The sequence below is a fragment of the Calypte anna genome, chromosome 3, assembly GCF_003957555.1.
Source record: "Calypte anna isolate BGI_N300 chromosome 3, bCalAnn1_v1.p, whole genome shotgun sequence".
Classification (NCBI taxonomy): domain Eukaryota; kingdom Metazoa; phylum Chordata; class Aves; order Apodiformes; family Trochilidae; genus Calypte; species Calypte anna.
The window spans coordinates 16,723,427-16,743,974 of NC_044246.1; the positions used below are offsets into that span (position 1 = coordinate 16,723,427).

The following is a 20,548-nucleotide window of genomic DNA, read 5'->3' on the forward strand; positions in this document are numbered from 1 at the left end:
ATAGTAGAGGTTCACCCTTTTAGGTCTAAGTTAAGCTAGAAAGCACTGCAAAGCCAAATGGGTTGAAGAGAAAGGAAGAATACTAGAAGAAGCACACTGTGGCCCAGACCTTTGGGGTCTGGAGCCACAACTACTGTGGGTTATCATTCTTGATCTGTGCTCTGGTAGCCTTGTCTGCAGTCAATCAGACAAGCTAGAATATGTTATCCTAAGCTAAAGGAAAATAGAGAGAATCCACAGCACTGGTGCTCCTCTGTTCCTTTCTCCTTCACCTAAACCCTCCCTGAACACACACCAACTCTGGCTGCTCTGCTCTGCACACCCCAGACCAAGCCACTGTGAACTCCTCTGCTGCTGCCCCCCCGTGTGCTCCTTCCACCCAGCCACCTGCATTCAGCCACTCTTCCAGAACGGGGGGAGGTGTGAGCTGACACATTTTAATTTGCATTCCCTGTAGGTTGACACTGCAGTCTTTATTCCAGTGATTCAGAATGCAGTTTCATAATCGGCGTAAGCCAATCCACGGTTGTGTTACTGCTGAAAGGCTCAGTCCCCACTCATGTTTTTATCCTTGTCTCGTGTTCCCATGCCCTCCCCTACATCAGATCCAGCACACGTGTGGCCAAGCAGTGAGACAGATCAGTTCTCTCACCCATCTGAAGGCTAAGCCAGTCAACACTGACCAAAAAACATTCGTTTCCACCCAGATCAACAAGCTGCTGTATTACCACGATAACTAGTCCAATGCCAAGGAGAAAGAGGTTATAAACACTCCTTTCAGCAGCAGCATGATCTTGGATCAGCTTAAGCCAACTGTGAAACCTCACCCTCGGTCAACACCAGGCAATTCATTAACTCAACTGTGTATTCAAGTCCTAATACTTTGGCTCCTCGCTCACCCAGGGAAAACCGCACGTTCCACTCTTCCTCCTATACCCTGTGGGCTCAGACTGGAGGAATGAGGGAAAGGTCACTCTTCCTTGATGTATCTTTTCCAGATTCTGTTCTGGGAAGCTGTAGGAAGGAGCAACCCCTGACTTTCTTGCGTTTCTTGTACTTGCACAGCCCATGCATGGGGAAAATTTCTTGCTCACTTACTCAAGATGAAAAGGGCAGCATTAATCTGGTCCTTCACATGCCTCGAGAGCTTAGAGGTAACTAAACTACACCCACTGTAGTCTGTCAGTTGGGAAACATCAAAACCAAAGCACACCACACAGTGCTTCACATCAGCTTTCAGGAATTTTTACCCACTTCCCGACAGATTTCCTGATGGTTCATTAACAGTGATTAATCAGCCTGACCGTTAGCCCCCTGCATTCCTGAGAGATTAATCTCAATACAAGGCCTCCTGTCTGCATTTTCTTTCCTTTCTGAAACATCCTACTACATAAAGTTAGTCACTGTTTCTAAAAAGATCAGTGACAAGTATTACAGATGCATGAAATCCCTTGAAAAGTTATCTGCTTTGTGGAGAATGCTGGAAATAAACCATACAACATTCACAAATCTGCAATTTTTAATTCGTATGTAATCTAAAAAGCACAGCTGAAGTATCTAGAGATCTGGCAATATCACACAGTCCTGCTTTACATTTCAAAGCCCCTATAGAGCATCTGTTTTGAAGGTAGTAATAGTGCTCTCATTTCATGTGAAAGGAAATGAACCCAACTTAAGATCAAGAATGTAAGGAACACCCACTTTGAGACATACATAGGCTGAGTTCAGAGCTCCTTATCCTGCATGGACTTTAATGGGAATAACATTAGCCACCCATCCTTCAAAAATGAGACACAGTTTGGGAACCCCAGGATGGAGGTATTAAAAATCAGTAAGTGGACCTGCACACACTGCCCCCAGCCCTGCTAGATTCTCAGGATCAGAACAGATCCCACCTTGCTGTTTACAAGAAAAATATTGCAAGATGTCTGTGAGTTGATGGCTTTCTATTAGCACATGCTGATGAAATTTGGGAGGGAGCACAGAAGAGCTTTGTTTTGCCAGGTAATAATATTCCAGTATGGCACTCAGCACTGGGTAAGGAAGTTATTTAGTGTTACAGACTAACCCCAGAAAGCCAACAAAGTACTCACCCACAGGGAGCACTCTGTTTTCTGAGTCATTGAAACAACCCAGAGTGATGATGCTCATATAAACTCCTTTCAACTCCAGATAGCATTAATGAGAGGTGACGAATTTACTTCATTCTTACACACTGGAGTACTAGCACTGAACCAGTAACTCCTGAAAGAAACAAAATAGCTAACTGAAAGTTCACACCTCACAGAGAGACTCAAAAGCAGCAGAGGAAATCCCCCATGCTTGTTTGGGTTGGGTTTGTTTTTTTTTTTTTTTGCTGGAGTGCATATAGAAACCTGATAACACAGGAAACAAAGTCCTGGAAAATTCTCATTACATTTCAACCCAATATGAAACTCTCCAGCATATATATGTGTCAACAACAAGGAAGCACACAGACATCTCTGCTAACAGAAATAAGAGACTTTCACTTGAACAAGCTACAGGAGCTGTATCTACCTTTCCCAAAGTCTGAACTTGCATGGAATCAGTCGTGGTTGAAGCTCAGCACTAAATATAGCAGCTCGTTAGAAGGTTGATTTGTACTTCTCAAACTGGTTTATCAAGCCCCAACAACATGAGCTACTCTTCTACTCTAATCAAGAGCCTCACTTATCTCACTTCCTTGAGAAGTACTTGGCTCCTTTTATTATTCATGTGACACTCATGCCAACTTGTAATTTCTTCCTATCAAAGCTCATGCTGCTCTGTTAATTCACAACTTTCATTTAATGAACAAATGAAACTAGAGCTCAAGCCTGGCCCAGAATACATCCCCTTGTTCTGACAGAACACTGCAATAGTGGCAGTGGGTTTCCTCACCAGGAGAGAACTGGCAAATTGTCACTGACTGTAACCCAGCATACATCACATCAGGGGTGGACATGGGTTCAGGACTCCATAACCTAACAGCCAAGTCAAAAGGGGAAATCTCCTTGCTGGGCAATTTCACTAGCCACATGAGTTGGTTTTTTTTGTCTTATACTGAAAATGCCAAAAGATTCTTAGTGATCCCATCTAATCTGACGAGATGCACTCGGAATGACACAACTGCCATCTCGCCTGGAATTGATCAAAAAAACATTCTTTTTTTGCACGAAAGCTCCATATGCTCCAGTGCCTCTTTCAAAACCACAGTATCAAGCCTTTGTTGGCTGGCCACTGCTCCCGCCTACCTCTGAATGACATATCCTGGAGGGAAAAAACCCACCAAACTTCAGGAGGTTTTTGTTTTGGTTTGGCTTTTTATTTATTTATTTATTTATTTATTTATTTATTTATTTTGCTGAGCTAACTCTAGCATTGTCCTCTTGCCAGCTCCCTGCATTCTTTTTCTTACTGAGTTTGTCTATTCTTTCTGGTGAGTACTCAAGTTGTAGCTCCTGCGTTCAGCAAGATGTGACCTACAAGCCAGAACTGCTGCTCTCCTCCAGAGCAATGCTCTCTGCTGCCCACTCATTCTGTTGCCCTTATCCCATGGGGTAGGTGTGCAGAAAATAGGACTCCTGCACCTCACTCATGGTCTCTACCAGTAAGTGAGCACCAGGGCACTACTTCTGACAGGCATTCTCTGTGGTATTCCCTTTAAAATGAACATACTGGCTGCTTAAGTATTTCCCTAACAAAATCACAGACACCAGTAACGAGGGACAAAACTTTCCGAGACATTCCTTACCTTTTCCCTGTCTTTCTGTGTCTACTTGTGCTTTGAAATTAATAAAACCAACACTCCCTACAGGCATTTGGGCAGTTGACCAACACTGCTGCCAGAATTCGGGAATCTGCTTTTCTAAAGCTGGGTTTATATCTCTAAACACACACACAACAAAACTCCGAGAAAAGTGACAGAATCATTACACTCAACTGCAAACTGATCATTAAAGGCATTCCTTTACTGCCATCAGTCCACAAAACTTAGTTTTAGCTTCCTTTCATTTGTCTAATTGAAGGGAAGTATATTCTGTGCAACAGGCTACTCAAGTATAACTCCTTTATTCTTGATAAGAAATATAACTTCTGGCATTTTCTGTGGTTAGAATTTGCAAAAGCAAGAAGTCTGATTTCCCCACTATTCTCATTTCTCTGTTCTTGTTCTTTTGAAAACCTAATTATGCAATATCACCAATCCAACGTAAATCTTTCTGGTTTCAGTAGTGGTTAAAATTACTTGGCAATGAAAACCCTGTTGGGGGAAATCAGGTCTTAGTTCAATACCAACATTACTGCAATTGGCATTTCTGGGTAACTAAGTGGGCGAGGGGCTCAGGATCCAGGTTTGCCTTCCCTTTCACCATAGCTGGATGTGATGGGAACAAACTGAGAAGAGTATGCTACATTCCACAATAGCCAGGATGATACCTGGTTCTGGAGCTTTAAATTAAAAAAGGAGGCATATGACATTTGTAAACTAACTAAAAATGCAAGTGGTAAAACATGACGAGGAGTTTGGCCAAGAATATGCTGCACTATTACACAGTGGATCACATTTTCAACTTCCTACATCTCAGGCCAGAAAAAGATACTTGGGAAGGTGACACTCTGGATATGCCAAAAGCTCCAGCTTCCAGAAGCTATTTTTAACAGCAGGAATTTAATTAGAAAGGATGGCTGCACACAGTTGGTCTTCCTTCCTCTCCATCCTTTGTGCAACTCAGATATCCCAGACTTCTAAGCATGGTTACAACTGATAATGATTTTTGTGCATTCATTGGCTGCCCAAGATCTGCTCTGAACACAGGTGAGCCCCTACTTTTTTTTTTTTTTTTGTCCAGACCAATCAAGTGGGTTAACTGGAATTCCAAACTGGAATATTTCTCAGTATGATGGTAGTGGAGCACCTGTTCTCATAGTACATTTCCAGAAACTCCTCACAGTCTCTTCAAGAAGCATCCAACGCAAAGCAACTCTGTGCTAAGTACTTTCTCATTTATGTGGACAACCACAATGATGTCCAGTTCTAAAAGTGAGAAAGCTGATATTCTGACAATGTTTTCCCTCCAGGCCCAATTCTTTTTGAAGAGAAGTACAGAGGAGCAGTTTTTTTTCAAGGGAAGTGGGTTCACTTGCCACTGACAAGCCAGTCACTTTGTGCTTTTGTTCCCCACTTACGAAACAGCAGTAAGAACAGTACTTTATCTTGTGCTGTGAGTACAAAAGTAGTAAATAATGGAAGGTGCTTAGCAACTTTACATATACATGTAGATAGAACAAAGCTGTTGGACACAATATGACAAAATGTCATGACCTGACCCTGATGGTTTGTAGCAAAACCCCACAATACTTGGTGCCACTAATGTAACTAAGACAGAAATTCAGTTTTACCATGAGGTTTTCACTCCATGGCACTCAGCCACCTCAGGAGGGATTTAGAAAACTAAATGTTGGGTTTAATCTTTTTCTTCTACGTCTTCAAGAAGTACCTCCTTGTAATTTAGCGCAATTTGTGGCAAACGCTAATACTGTTTTGAGCCCACTTCTCCCTGTCAGCTGTATCTCTGTTAAATTATGCATTTCCATCTGGAAAGAAACTGTACAGGACTATAACTCTCTTCCACTTAGAGTCAGGAATGGAGAGGGATTTAATTATATGCTCCGTGGTTGAGAAAAGGACTAGAGCAAAGCCTGGGTGGTCTGTGGAATCTTCCACTGGAAAACAAGGCTGCAAACTGTTCTGTACAAGTCTGCTTCTGTTTGCTCATTTTGTTTAGATTGTTTGTTCTTACAGATTAAAATAGACAGTTACCAGGCAGATAAACAGTATTTCCTTCCATGACAATGTCGTCTAGAAGTTAAGAGTGCAGCACGGGACAATTTATGCCTGTGCATAATTTTTGACCAGTCACCCCAATTCGCCATGTAACTTCGAGCAGGACATTTTTAGCAAGCGTTTCCGGGCACCTCACTGATAATATTTTTGTTCCTTTCTTCCTACCTGTAAAATTGAGATAATAAAGCTTTCTGTTCTCTAAGGGGAAAGGGGGCACACCCATTCTGCTCCACCTTTTCTCATCTGGCTGCCAACGCAGAGGGATGCAACTCTTGCAATTCCTCTCCTCACTGGATACCTGTACACACTTAGGCCACTGCCCAAGCCTTCAAAACCTGAAGTGTCTTTAGAAGGCCTGAAACAGAAGCAGAAACTCGTGATGAGCCAAGCAATTGCCATCTACACTTAACTGTGAGTCAACTCAAATGCAGTGATTTCAGTCATGTGCCCTTTCACAGTTCAGCTGAACCTCAGAACATAATAGATACAGCTTTAAATAGATTTACAGTACAGATTGTCGATTGGAGTGTCTGGCAGATTAACTTATTCCTCATGGGTTTTCTGTTCCAAAATTCAATGGATGCAGAAGGCCAAGTCATAAAGTGGGCTATGACTGGAACTAAACTTATTTATTAACCTATTTTGGTTGCATGTTAAAGAAAGGAAGCTATTATGCTGCTGGTTTGTGGGATGTTAATGGGAGCTCTGGGCATAATTACTCTGTATTGCTGTGTGAATAAAGCCCACTGATAGATAAGCTGTTTGCCCGATAGTAACTTTTTCTCTTCTCTTAAAAAAGGGAAGATGAGGAAAAAGAAAAAAAAAAAAGAAAAAGAAAAAAGGGAAAAAGAAAAAGAAGAGGAAAAAGAAGAAAAAGAAAAAAGAAGATGAAAAAGGAGAAGAAGCAGAACAAGAAGCAGAACAAGAAGGAAAAGGAAGAGGAAAAGGAAAATAAGAGGAAAAGGAAAATAAACAGAAAAGGGAAAAAAAAAAAAAGGAAAAAGAGAGGACCTTGCCCTTTGTGTTCACTTTACTCTTTCTTGCTACATCCTTGGGTAGGCAAAGGTTAAACACACAACATTTTTCTCTTCTTAGCAAGTTAGGGAACTGTACATCAGACACATTGTCTGCCAAATGCTTCATTTACTACCAGCTGCATTTTTACTTTGTTGAGAGATAGCTGAAATAAAATCACTGTTCTTTGTGCAAATGGCATGCTAAATAATGTACGGCTACAAGATTATTAAATAGCGAAGGCATTTGATAATATTAGAGTCAACCACAAGTCCCACTTCTGCTGATGCACAGAATTTTGAGTAATTAGTCATTGCACAGTGTTGTATTTATATCCCCTTGAGCCTCAGACGTTAGGCCACAAAGCCAAAAGACAAAGAATTGCTGTTATTAGGAGGACTGTTTTGGATTTATTTATATTCTAAGGCTTTATTTCAGTGTCCACTCCTTTGGCTCAGGCTTCCTCAAAACCAGAAGATACAGCTAAGTCAGAGAATTTTAGTGTAAACCACATTTTTACAGACAAGACCTCTCAACTTCAAGCAGAAGAACTTCAATGAGTTTGCAAAGCCCCCAAAGATGCACAATTGGCCTGAGGTTATATGACAAACATGGGAAAAAGGCCTCCCAGGTTCTGTTCTGATCTCTAACAGACTTCTCTTGGTTTATATGCAATACATTAATAGCAGCTCCATCTTATGGATAGATAAATTTGGGTACAAAGAAGACAAGTAACTCTCCCAAGGATTTAGAGCATGTCTTTTGCAGAGCCCTGGAGCTTTTACTCTGTCCTTTGTTCAAATTGCTAAACCACACTGACTTTCTAGACCACAACTACTGCACAGGCCTGAATACTGTGACATATCTAAATTATATAGCTATGCACTTATATGAGACTTTATTAAAATAAAGATTGTGTAACATCTTCAGAGTTCAACACAAAGCTGCTCAGAGAGCACTATACAGCCTTTTTAATCCTGTCCTGTAGTAAAAGAGGCAGATCTGACATACTGTAGTAAGAAACTGGAGGAAAACAATAGGATCTGAACACAAAAGATGTGATGACAAATTCATATTGCAGCAGTGAGCCTGCATTTTGCATAATTGACATGAAAAAATAATTTAAAAATTCATGATTATGACAAAAAGTATCTAGAATTCCTCTCTGAGAACACTGTACAGAGAAGGACTATGTATAATAAATCATCCACATGTCAAATTTCAGGCACACCTGTATGGATTAAAATTTTAATTTTATAATTTTTATAATAAATGAGTTTCCTGTTCATAAGCATGGCACCTCAACCTGGAATCTCCTTAGCTTCCTTCAGCAGGTGTGTACTCTGTATATTCAAAAAACACAGGCAGGCAGGTAGTGTAAGAAGTTATATGGGAAATTTAATAATTGGGCTTGGAAATATTGTGAAATTAATCAGTCTGGGTTCTCCATGAAACTGAAGACCATGGATTTGCTGTGATTACTAGGGGCACCAATTTGAAAAGTGATTCCAAATTTTCATATAAATATTGTGTGCCCCAGTGTCTCCATTTGCCTTTACAGATAACAGAGCCATGCCTAAGACATGCAGATGCCTGCTCTCCTGATTGTCAGTGTGCTAATGCAGGACTTTTGTGTACAAAACATTGGCATGTGTCAACCTAGAGTAGGAGATGATGAAGAGATCTTAAGCAGAGCAACTGTACTATGTATTTAAAAGACCAGATGGGATGAATATAAGAAACTCACCCTAACTGATACAAGAATGTGTGGATATTAATCAGTATCTCGATTCAAAGTGGGCTCTGGAACAAACCAGACATTACAAAACTAAAGGCAGAACACTTCCCTCCCCACAGTGACCTACGTGCTGCAACCTGGAAACAGTGAGGGGAAGGAGCAGAGCAGCTCTAGCTTGCTTAGTTGGAGAAAACCCCGTTTTCCACTACTGCAGCCATATAGGAGAGATTCTGCCTTTGCCAGCCCTTCACTTCAAAGCGTGGATCCTAGACAGGTCAGCCCAATTCAATTGCAAGGAACAACCACAGAAAAAGGCAAAACCCCAAGGCCCAGTAGCAGCCAGCAGACACACAGCCTGATGCAGCCACTGACCACCAGGCTGCCCCACCTCCAGTTGGAGGCCTGGCACGGACAGTCCTCTAAAGCACAGACCCCGAATAACCCCGAGCTCCAGGCAGCCTGACTGCCTCCACAGAGCCCACCTGCACACACCAAGCCCTGAGCAGACCCCGGGCAGTACCCCAGGGGCTCAGCTTGGTCTGCAGCTGTCTCTTGTAGCACTCGGCTCTGTGAGATCCCACTGTGTGCTTCTGCAAAATGGAAGGGAACGAATCTCACTGCTGGCCAAATTCCAGCTTTGAGTAATTACATTCTTCTGACAAATTTTCCTTGGCAGTTTCAATGGAATATAATTAGTAAATGTAAATAGATGTAAATAGTGCTGTAAATTACACTTTGCGTGATTGTCAGAAGCGGAGGGGGAGCGTGAGGGTGAAAGGGCAAAAAAAGCAGAGCTTTGTTCTGCAGCCTGGACAGCGTGGCCTTCCCTGTCAGCAGACTGCGTGTGCCTCTCTCAGGACAGCACGTCCAGGGCTCCTGCAGCAGGAGATGCCATGATCCAAGATCATCGTGTGGTTCATCACATGGATCATCCACTTCACCTCAAGTACAATTTTGACCTGATGCTGTTTGGTCATGTCCCACAGCTGTGTTTGCAACCAGCTGCTGTGTTCCACCTCAGCTGTGATTCTGCTTCAGCAGTGGGCAAACTGCTTCATACGCACACACAACTGCAAAATACGTGTAATTGGTATTATTGTTTTCTATGAAATTCTTACCAAATTTATGAATGGTTTGTGAAACTTTCTGCTACCAACGAAAAAAGTGTCATATAAATGGAATTATATAATTATCCCTCGCAGCTATTTTAATTCAGCTTCATGTACTAGTTTCATGTGAAGTGGAAATAGCTTCTTCCAAAAATAAGTAAATGCACATATTTAAATTCATGTAGTCAAGGAGATTTAAAAGCAACTATTTAAAGTAATGAAAATAGATTATAATATAGATCTTTCTTATATACATATTAGTACTTTTTAATGCACCAAATGTCTCTTATGTACATCACCATCAAATACAGATAGATAGGGCTACTGGACTTCTGATCAGATATTTCTTTCTTGCATAAAGAAAATCTGAGGATAATTTTTCAATAATTCACTTTTTTTTCCTTTACAAAATTTGCACATAGAAAATAGCTAGTAGAAACTAGTCAACGAAGGGAAAGTTTATTTTCCTGACAAAAGTTTAGCTAAAACAGGAGAAACAGATGTTTCAGCTTTACAATACCATGTCTTGCAAAACTTCCTTCTGAACGACTATTCGTGCTCTACATGTTTTGGACTGTGTATGGAAAGCTCTGCTCATAGTCATGAGAAGCACTGCATACATTAGTAAAGCCCACATTAAGATAATTAGCGCTAAAAAAAAATAAATCAACAAGCATTATTTCTTCCCTTTATAGTATTGATTTAGTGTGGGTGAAAAATGCCAGATTTTCAATCTTGAAGATTCACGTTCCACCACAGAGCAGGAGATGGAGCCAGCTCTTCCCAGTGTTCAGCTAATCCACTTTCAGATTAACCATTTCAAGGAAAAGTGAGGAGGAAGAGCCAGACCCTGCAGTCTGTCAACCCTTAGCCTCTCTGATGAACCTATGAACACAAAGCATGGGGAGCACAGTGCCAAGGACAAGGAAGTCAAACTCTTTGTGCCTGTACCTACCCAAATATTTGCTATTAAAAATTTTCAAAATTGCTGTGGACAAGAGAAATAACCAGGAGGTAGTACAGAAGCTGTGCTGCTGCAGAGAGGGCTCTGGGCAGTGTTAGCAGCTATGAGAAAATTTCTACAGTGGAAGAGGCTGTTGAAGCTCATATCTGTCTTCTGAATAGCAAACTCTGGTTTCATATGGACTGCTTTCATAGGGGCTCTGAAATATTCTGCAAATCCTTTGATGGGTTAATGATGTGTGCATCATTTAACTCTTTGTCTGGCAGTAGCTTTCTGTTCTGCAGGTCTAAACAATGTCAATATGGATACAGACACATAACCAGATGTGATTGGATTATGGCAGCTTAAAAAATTACTGCCCAGTCCCTCAAGATGCTGAAGCTGATGTAGCTAAAGGGTGAAACTTCTGTTTGGTATTAAATGGCATGCTAAGAGCATGCACATGAACAGCTCTGAATACTCTTGGGATAGGTAGTTACTTGCTAGGCCACCTTACAGCTTGAGCTTATTCTCCTTCAACTACAGATATGAATCTGGAGATAATAACATATCCTTCTAGAATGTCTAGTATTTATTTTAGTAATAGGTTCATTGAGGATGGCCTTGTTTTGTTGAGTATTTGGAAGGGTTGCTTTAAAACCACTTGCTTTCAAAGTGATAATCAGTCTAAGTACTGTAAGACTTTTATAATGGAAGGCCAACACATCTTTTTTCATTCAAGTCTGCAAGAGTAAACCAAGCACAGCTGTTTTACTGAAAACAACCCACTGGTATTTAAGTAGATTAACAAAATTAACTGTGAAAATCCTTTGCTATGTGAAAGCCAATAACCTGTTGGCCACAAGGAGGCAGGGCAAGGATTCAGTAAACTCAAAGAAACTGCTTTTATTGTTATGTTAAAAAAAAAGAAAAGGCATGTTAAATTAGTACAGTCATGAAACTCTGAACTGCTAAGCAAGATAAAAAGCACTTTTCAGCCACAGTGTGTGGTTTCAGTATTGCTGTTTTATTCCAAGAGCAGCAAATATCTTAAGATACCAAACAATAGCTGATCTGGCAGCAATTTTCTGCTTCTTTTGAAGAAGCTGATCACACATGTTTCTTCTTCATCACTTCTGTGTGAAGTAGACTTACACTAAGCTTTGATTGCAATAGTGGATTTACCAACTCAGAGCAAGAAGCTGTACTGCCAAGCTCACAAGGTGTAGCTCCCAAGCTAATAAATCCTTCTTCTAGGCAGCTTTGAGAGCTCTGCCTTTCACTCCCTTGGCACTTCTAATTCTGGGGTAAAAGAAGGCAAAGGCAGTTTGGTGTCTGTAGTTCCCTACAAAGAATCTTATGCACAATACTATACAGTGGTATCTCACTTAACCTGAACTTCAGGACATTCCAAAATCAGCACTAACGTGAGATCAAGCTTCTAAGTGATGAAGGACCAAAAGAGGAAAATAAAGCCAGGATATCTGTGTTTCAGAGTTAAATTGAAAAGGATTAAATGTAACAGTGAAGCAGAGCCTTCCACAGTATCAGCACATCACAGCCCAAATTTATGAGTGATGTGGTTTAGACATAATGAGTTTATTCCTAGCTCTGTCACAGCATACTACAGAGCTAGGTAATTTCAGTCCCCTATGCCTGTTTCCTCATCTTTTAAGCAGTGGCTTTCCTTCTTTGTGAAGCAGTATGAGGTCCATGGATAAAAAACATGCTACAAGAACTAGTTATTATTAATGCAATTCAGACATGGAATGCAACAGATGGTAAAATCTCCATGATTTTAATGAACTATTGTAACAGAACATATGTAATATGACGTTATTATAACAGACATTTAAATGTATAGTTAGTAGATACAACGTGACCTGCTCTGCTCTCAGTAACTCCACTGGAATTATTTTGGATTTATGTCAGATAGTACTAGGAACACAGAGTAGCCCCATATGTGCAATGTGGTAAGGTTTTCATAGCAATGCTATCTTAACTATTGCCTGTCCTGTTTTCATTTTTTGCTGGTGGTATTGTGTTTAATGGTTTGCTGGAGTATGCTTTCTGCATTTAATTCTGAGCAGCAAGTAAAAATATACTCTCATGTCAATGCTTCTGACCTATAATCATAAAATAGTCATCATGAAGCAGCAAGGGGTTTTGGGGTTTTCACTTTATTCTGTAAAAATTATGTCTTTGATCATCTAAAAGTAGAGCTGGTAAGGGATTCATGTGTCAGAGGAGCCAAATATTCATTTTCAGACTGTGACGGCTGTAGTAACTCCTTTTTCCCACAGCATTTGAATTCTGGACAAGATGAGTTATACGACTGGGCAAATGTGAAAACACAATATTGCTGCTCAAGCCACTGGCATCACACACTACAGTCAGACAGGTACTGACTTCAGTAAAGTAGGAACATAAAGATACTATCAGTAGGTATAATAATTCTAGCACATCTATGATACAGACTACAAAACTCAACTTAACTGACATTTAATATATGAGAGGCTAGAAGCAAGATATCAATTTCACATCATAAATTAGCCTTTGTGCTAGTGCCCAAAGACTTGGCTGATTACTCATTCCTTTTTCCTTAGTGCTTAAGCAGTCTTTTCCAAAGCAAGACAGTTAAACCACAAAAACGTACCGTAGTGTCCACAGCCCTGACCTTCCCAGCAGGAACGTGCTTTGGAATGGGTTCTTCTGCTGATATCATCATGCAGCCTTCTGCTCCAAGAGTAACTATTATGAACTTACACCCTCTTTCTAACAGCACATGTCCCACCTTTTCAGCATCTTCAAGGCTGCCAACTGGGATGCCCGTTAAAATTTCTGCCTGGAAAATAACCCACGCAAATGAAAATCAGAATCTGACAACATTAATTTGTGGACAAGAGCTGCATATGAAAACAGCATTTAATATCTCTTAAAAATGATCACGAAACCATTTACTACACTGATACTCAGTTTTGTTCCTTGTTTGGAATCAGTGTGTACTTCAGGCATAGCACGCTAATGGAAAGCAGCCTCGGCAGAGACACAGGAGCCACGGGTTCTGCCCCAGCTTCTGCAACTTGCCTGGTATGCAACCCTTAGTAAAATCACATTTCTCCCACATACCTCAGTTTCTCCATCTGTGAAATGCACACAATGGCACAACCTTGGCAAGAGCATTTTGTGGTTTACACAAAATGCTACATGGTGACTCAGTCACTATTGTTGGGGGATATTTATCACTAAGTGAGAAGCTTCTCAAATGCTGGTTTAAATTCTCAGTGTTCAGCTAGAGGGAAATCACAAGGGAAAATCTCTTCAAGGAAAAAAAAAAATTCCTCAATCTTCACCTCTCTGTTTACTTTAATATTTATTTTTAGATAAGAATACCTAAAAGTTATCTGAAGCCCTCTTTGGGCAAAGGCCCATTACAAGATTATTATATGTCTGTGTTACAGCCATGTCCATAGGCCTCTGTCAAGACACAGATTCTTCTGCATTTGCTCCATACAAACACAGGTACACTTTTCCAACAGGTGGTGACCTTAAATCAGCTTCTCCCAGTTGGCTCTTAAAATTCATTTCTTCTAGTTCCACCCAACTAAGAGCAAAATTTCCTAAAAAAAGTCTGCCATGAGGACTCAGAATCAAGCACCCTGTTTGCTACTTCATACATGTTCTTGATGGCATAGCACTGTCAAACATTATGTACTTTTTCTTTTGGCAGGCAAGAGAACAAGAAGGGAGCAAGAAGAAAAGGAAGAGAACATACAGTGTGTTTTATCTGAAAAAGTCTTGCAGACAGTACTCCTGCCTTCAACAGCAAGTAAATGGTCATACTGCATTTTGCTGTCTTTACTAAATCTTGTCCTGCTTACCCGTGAAAGAGATTCTACCTTATCTTGCACTACAAGGTTGCTGCTGGATCCTGAAAAATGCAGTCTGAAGTCTTTTCAGATAACCACCTAGTAACTAGGCACAGCTTCCACATTCTTTAGGCTTATTTTCAGTGGAAAACTTACTTTAGAATATATTTGCCAGCTACACTTCCTGACCTTTGCTGCATGAGCAGCTCAGATTCTTGGGAAACAGCTGCTGAAACATTTCAACCTACCTTCCACTGCATTACTGAATCTTGAATTCACTACACATACTTCTTGATAGAGTGCACTGTAAGTGACAGTGATGAAACAACTGCTCCAAGAAGCACAGCCCATGCCTGTAGTAAAGAGAGGGAGGGCAGGCAGCTGGGGACAGGAACTACTACAGCCATCCCAAAGTAAACTGCTCCAGCTGTGAGTCAGCACCCACTTGCTCACCACTGTCATTTCCTGTGTTTCACCCTCACCCAGGAGGGAGAAGCCACTCTTAGGCTCTGAAAGGCCAGATCATGCCAACACCCTCCCTGGAGTTTATAGTATCATTAGCAAAGTACTCATTGGTTTTAATTTTCAAAGTTAAGAGGATTGAGTTTTGCAGTCCCTACCTAGAAATGCCCAAATGACTTCAGGCACTGTTGATCTGATGGCTATGAGGCAGGATCTGGTGTGCACTGCAGGGGCAAGGTGTGGTTAGCACACGTGCATAATTTAAAACTGCTTTTTTTAACCATGCTGATCCCAGACAAGAATACAGTAAGCTTTAAATTATAAGGCAACTAAACCTAAACCATTTTCTCTTTGTCATGTCACCATGCTGCTCAAACTCTTCCTGTAGTACAAACTATTTAAGCAATCTAAACCTATTTCAGTTTTTAAAAGATTATAGAAGTATTTTCAAATTTATTTTTTTTTTAAGTATTTGAATGTATTTTCCTGCAAGGATTGCAAGCAGTCAGTGCACAAATAATGGCTTTGGAGTAACTAAGGATCAATAAAAATAGTATTTTATATATATATATATATATGCATAATATCCTGATATTCAAGTGTTTAGAAAGTTTGTGTCTTTTGATGAACGTCCAGATCTCTGGAGCAGGAACTGTGCACTCCTTTCTTCAGAACACCTAGCACATCATGCTATAAGAATAAAAACTGATTAACACAAATCCTTGCATGAAATTGGCTAACCAAATTTCCAGTGTTATTTCATGACAGGCAGTAACTCCAAACATTCCACCTATGTTGTAAAGTCTTCAGGACAAAAGTGGATTTGGTTTTGGTAGAGAAACAGTCAATCTAATTTGGGTTCATTTGCCAGGTATTTACACTTCTGCAAGCTTATGAGTGGGGTAAATTAAACGAGGTACTTAAATAAAATATTCTTCCTAATCAAACACACGTGCTGTATGCTTAGCTTTTGTGTTATGCTCTTGGTGACTGCTGTGTCCCAAGTCAGTGGGATTTTTGGCTTAGGTACTAGAAGAATTGTTTTGAGACTGATATGTGAAAGGTTTCACAGTAACCTTCCTTTTCATTTTATACTTACACCAATAAACAAAATTATTTTGGACAGAGACTGTATAAAATTAGATCTTCAACTGCTTGAAACCACTATCATCTAACTCATCTACAGCAGGATGGTAAAACTAAAAAACACTGGAACAAGCGGGAAGAACCATAAAAGCATCAGAAGCCAGACAGCTTCTGTGCCAATAATTAGAGATTGCGGTAAATGTCAACTGATGTTAAATACTGTGGTGAGTTTTAAGTTCCTCCCTTCAGTAGAATCTTATTTAAAAAACAAACTGTGGTACAATTGAAGGAAATAACTAATGGTTATGTAAGGAAAAAAATTAAATAATACTAAAAGCCCAATGTGGACATTTGCCATAGTACTGTACAAAAGTGAGTAAATTAAGAATTTAATTTTTCTGCAGCCAGTCTCATAAAACTGCCCAGTTAAACAGGCCTCCCGAAGCAAGAGAACATTTCACAAAAGTGCTGCCAGAATAAGCCTGTGATGGGTATTATATAATTAATCTACACAGACTTTTCTTAATCTGTTTATAGAAATGGAAGAGAATTTTAAATGAAGCTGTTAATTTAACTGATATGAAGGTTCTAGGCCATAATCTTCTCTAATCTCCATTAACTCTCCCTGTCTCTTTACATTGTGGAGTCTCATTACAGTGGGTTGACACAAACTGTCAGAAAAAAAAATGCTGTTTTTCCCCTTCTACTCCTGTCCACATGGCTCATTCTCTTGTGTCAGCACAGCCATTGTTGTGGCCAGGAAACAAATAGGACTGCAAGGCAGATCTGTGTTAAAATGAACACCACCCCCAGTCCCACAACACCCCTGAAAGCCAATCCAAAACAATTAACTTCTTTCACCAGCAGTACTAATTCACCCTGCCTAAAAATGAGAATGAAACTACGACATGAACCTTTGCCAAGTGCTCCTGGCTGTGGTGCATTTGGGGCAGGCTATGGCTCACACAGCCACTGTCAGGGAGATGTTCTGGATCCTCTCCTGGGCATTTGCAAGACCAAATCTGCAGCATGGTATCTGGTTTGGGATCTCTGGCTCAAGTAATACCCTGACACACTACAGCATACAACAGAGGGAGTTCAGCAAGACAGACAGGGGGCCAGAGAGCAGGACATACAATGAGAGGATGAAAGAAGGGGGTTTGTTCACCCTCAGGAATACGTGGCTAAGTGGAGGTCTAATTGCTGCCTACAGCAATTAAATGGGTTGGTAAAGGTAGAGATGGAGCCAGACTGTTCTTGAAGGTGCACAGGAATAGGGCGAGAGACAACAGGCACAAGCTGGAACATGGGAAATTCCAGTCCTAGGACAAACTTTTTCACCACAAGGGTGATGAAGCAGTGGAACAGGTGCCCAGAGGTCATGCGGTCTTCATCCTCAGAGATTCAAAACTTGACTGGACAGAGCCAGGAGCAAATTGATCTAAATTGGCCATGCTTTGCTAGGGGGTTGGACTAGAGACTTCCAGAGCTGTGTTCCCAACTTCTACGATGCTATGATCCTCAGCAAATAAAAACTGGTGAGGTTAACAAAACGTCTTTTGGGGAGTAGTTCATCATTTGGAGGGCTTTTGTGCACCTAGTACAATAACAACTTTTCAAATGTTGCCAGGTACTGCTGGAACAGAAACAATAGTAACAAGGAAACTGTGCCAGTTTTAAGACTAACCTATCTAAAACTACATCTGATCATTTAAAATATTTTTCATTTTAAATACTTAAACACAGTAAGCCAGTTGGCTACAAACTTGACTTGTACCTTAGATGGTTTCTTTGCGAATGACAGACCAAAACTAGATCTCATTAATTCTAACACATGTGAACTGTCTCAAAGAAGTAGTGAGACAGATTTAGTGTATAAGCAATTGCAAGATCAGGCCATAAGCTAAGTTAGTTCCAGTTGTTTCAAATTATAAAAATTTTACATAAATACAGGCAGAACTACTTATCGTGCTAAAATAATTAAAAACTGATTGAAATTAATTGCCTTGAAGCTATTCCCTCCCCTCCCAAAAGGAACATCTTTCATTTTAGACTAAATATGGGAAATATTATGGTTTCTAGCAACTGATAAAATGGGGTTTAGAACAAAGTTGGAATTACAATATATTGTGAATTGCTGGTGACTGCTATGTAATAAAGCAATAGTAGATTTTCATTATTTAAAACAGAAAAGGGAAATTCAGGAGGTGTTCTGAGATATTTTAATTCTAAAGGACCTACTTTTGGTTTGACTACTACAGATAACAAGTATTTTTTCTTAAGAAAGACTACCCCACTACCCCTAGTAAGAATGTCTCTACAGTAATAAGCAGTATCTTAAATTCCCTAATCTAATACTCCAGGTATAATCTTAAAGCTTGATATTCTCTGAATCAATAAATCTTAAATCAATAATCTTAAAGCTTGATACTCTCTGTAAAATCAATATATATCTTGATTTTGGATACATTAACAAGAATTTCCATTGTTATTTCCAAAAATTATCTAGCCTCTAGTAATAGACATTAACATTTAAATGAAAATAGTATCTTAAATAGGATAGTATCTATTTTTCTATATTATTTTTCTACATCTTGCAGCATTATTTAACAAAATTAGCAATTAACTTACATTTAGTTGTACTGCTTTCTACCACTGAAGCCCCCAAGTATTCTGTTAGCATTTAATTAAATCTCTGTTTAGCCTTTCTTATTTAGATTAGAAGTCTGATACCCATTTTACATTAGAGAGAAAGCAGTTCCCAGCTTTGCATTCAAAATAGCTTGACAAACTGAATAATTTGCTGTAAACATTTAAGAGTCTTCCTTTTCCTGAAGGGCTCCTCAGTATTCTTTAAACAGAGGAGCAGCTGCTCTTCAAAACATTTAGGATCAAACTGAAATCACTGATATGCAATATATTTTGGTTCCTAATCTGCAGGGCTATGTAATTGCATGCACATACTAAATAAGAAAAACAACACATGAACTGTATTGACATTGTGGTTGTGCCTAGAGCCTTACTGCAAGCACGGAATCACAAAAATACGTGAGGAAAAAATGGTAAGTATTCCAAAGAGTTCATCTTCTATGATGTTGTCTCTTTTTCAACATTTATAGCTGACTGGAAAGAACAACCGTTGGTTTTCACTAAGATGACATTGGATAAATTTATTTTTCATTAGAAGAATTAAGGGAATGGAGAGCTAGCACATTCCTGCACAAACCTCAGGGATTAGGCTGTGCTGCATCTGGGAATTAACAAACTAGTCTCAACAAGTGTGATCTTTCTGGGAAAAGATAAAACTGAACTACAGGCAAAGCAAAGAGAGAACTGATAACCTTGCAAGTTTTGTTCTGAGTTTTTTTGTTCAAGAACCACATAAAAAGAAAGTAATGTCAGACATAAAGAATTCATTATTGCAACAAGAAAGAGTGAAAAGAACAGCTTGTGAAGAGCCTTCTAGACAAACTAATGGTAGATAATTCACTGATAGTATAATTTTGCTTTTTTCTCTCAAGCACATAAATCCATAAGAACAAGCTGTGCTGTTATACCAGATACTGCATGTGATTTGATTAACTCTTAAAGCATTTAATGAAGGATGGAATATAAAGTGTAATGTTGTATTTTACACCCACATGTTTGGGACCTGACATCCCGTGTCTGTCTAAAACTGCAGCTGATATTTTTGAACTTTTATTCTTTGACAAAGGCATCGCAGATCACAGCTTCTGACCTCCACAGCAGTAAATGGAAACTTTTGACTCAGCTAATTTTGATTCAGCTGATCATATGGACTATGTCCTTTTCCTCATGTTTAACATTACAAACACTCCACATAATGTATGAAACGTCTGAAGCTAACTGGCTTTGTTATACAGCTAGCATGATCTGTTACAAACACATCACAACATAATATTCACTAGCCACAGGATTTTTATCACTTAAAGGTATTTCTTGGTGAGTAAGAAAGGGACATTTTGGTAAAATGTTGTGATAAATACTTGAAAATTTAAATCACTAAGAAGCCAAACCAAGTAGTTAAAAAAATCATGTATATTTAATCCTGTCTTAGCATTTATGTCTGTATTAAAAAGGATGTTTCAGAATCAGTTGAACTGGATAGCTCTAAACAAATCAGTTGTTTAAAATCAAGATTATTAGTTAACTATTTAAAAGACTTAGCAGAGATAAAGCAGAAATATAGTAATTTTGTTGTATGGCAGTACCTAAAAATCCCAAATAGAAAATATGAGATCCCCCAAAGGGGTAATGCTGGAATATAAATAGGACTTTTGGCTAAAAGTTATTTAGGACTTAGAAGTACCAAGTAGGAGAGGCAATGGAAATGGAACAGAAGATCTCAGTAAGGCAATTGTAATCAACACATTCAATAAACATGGCCACACAAGAATAACAATTTTTAAAAATCCATAAAGTAAGAATGGTCATAATGTCTCTGAGCAAATGTCCATTTTA

General features: G+C 39.5%; 1 protein-coding gene across 2 annotated transcripts in view; it reads right to left on the reverse strand.

Annotated features, from left to right (window-relative positions):
- Positions 1-20,548, reverse strand: part of RBKS (ribokinase) — a 71,768-nt gene that overhangs the window by 8,843 nt on the left and 42,377 nt on the right. For both annotated transcript variants that reach the window (XR_003987360.1, XM_030447466.1), the window contains exon 7: positions 13,306-13,494. Coding sequence is in view for 1 of the 2 variants with exons in the window: in XM_030447466.1 (XP_030303326.1) it covers positions 13,306-13,494 (189 nt within the window). In the remaining variant the exon portion in view is untranslated. The remainder of the gene's footprint in view (positions 1-13,305; positions 13,495-20,548) is intronic.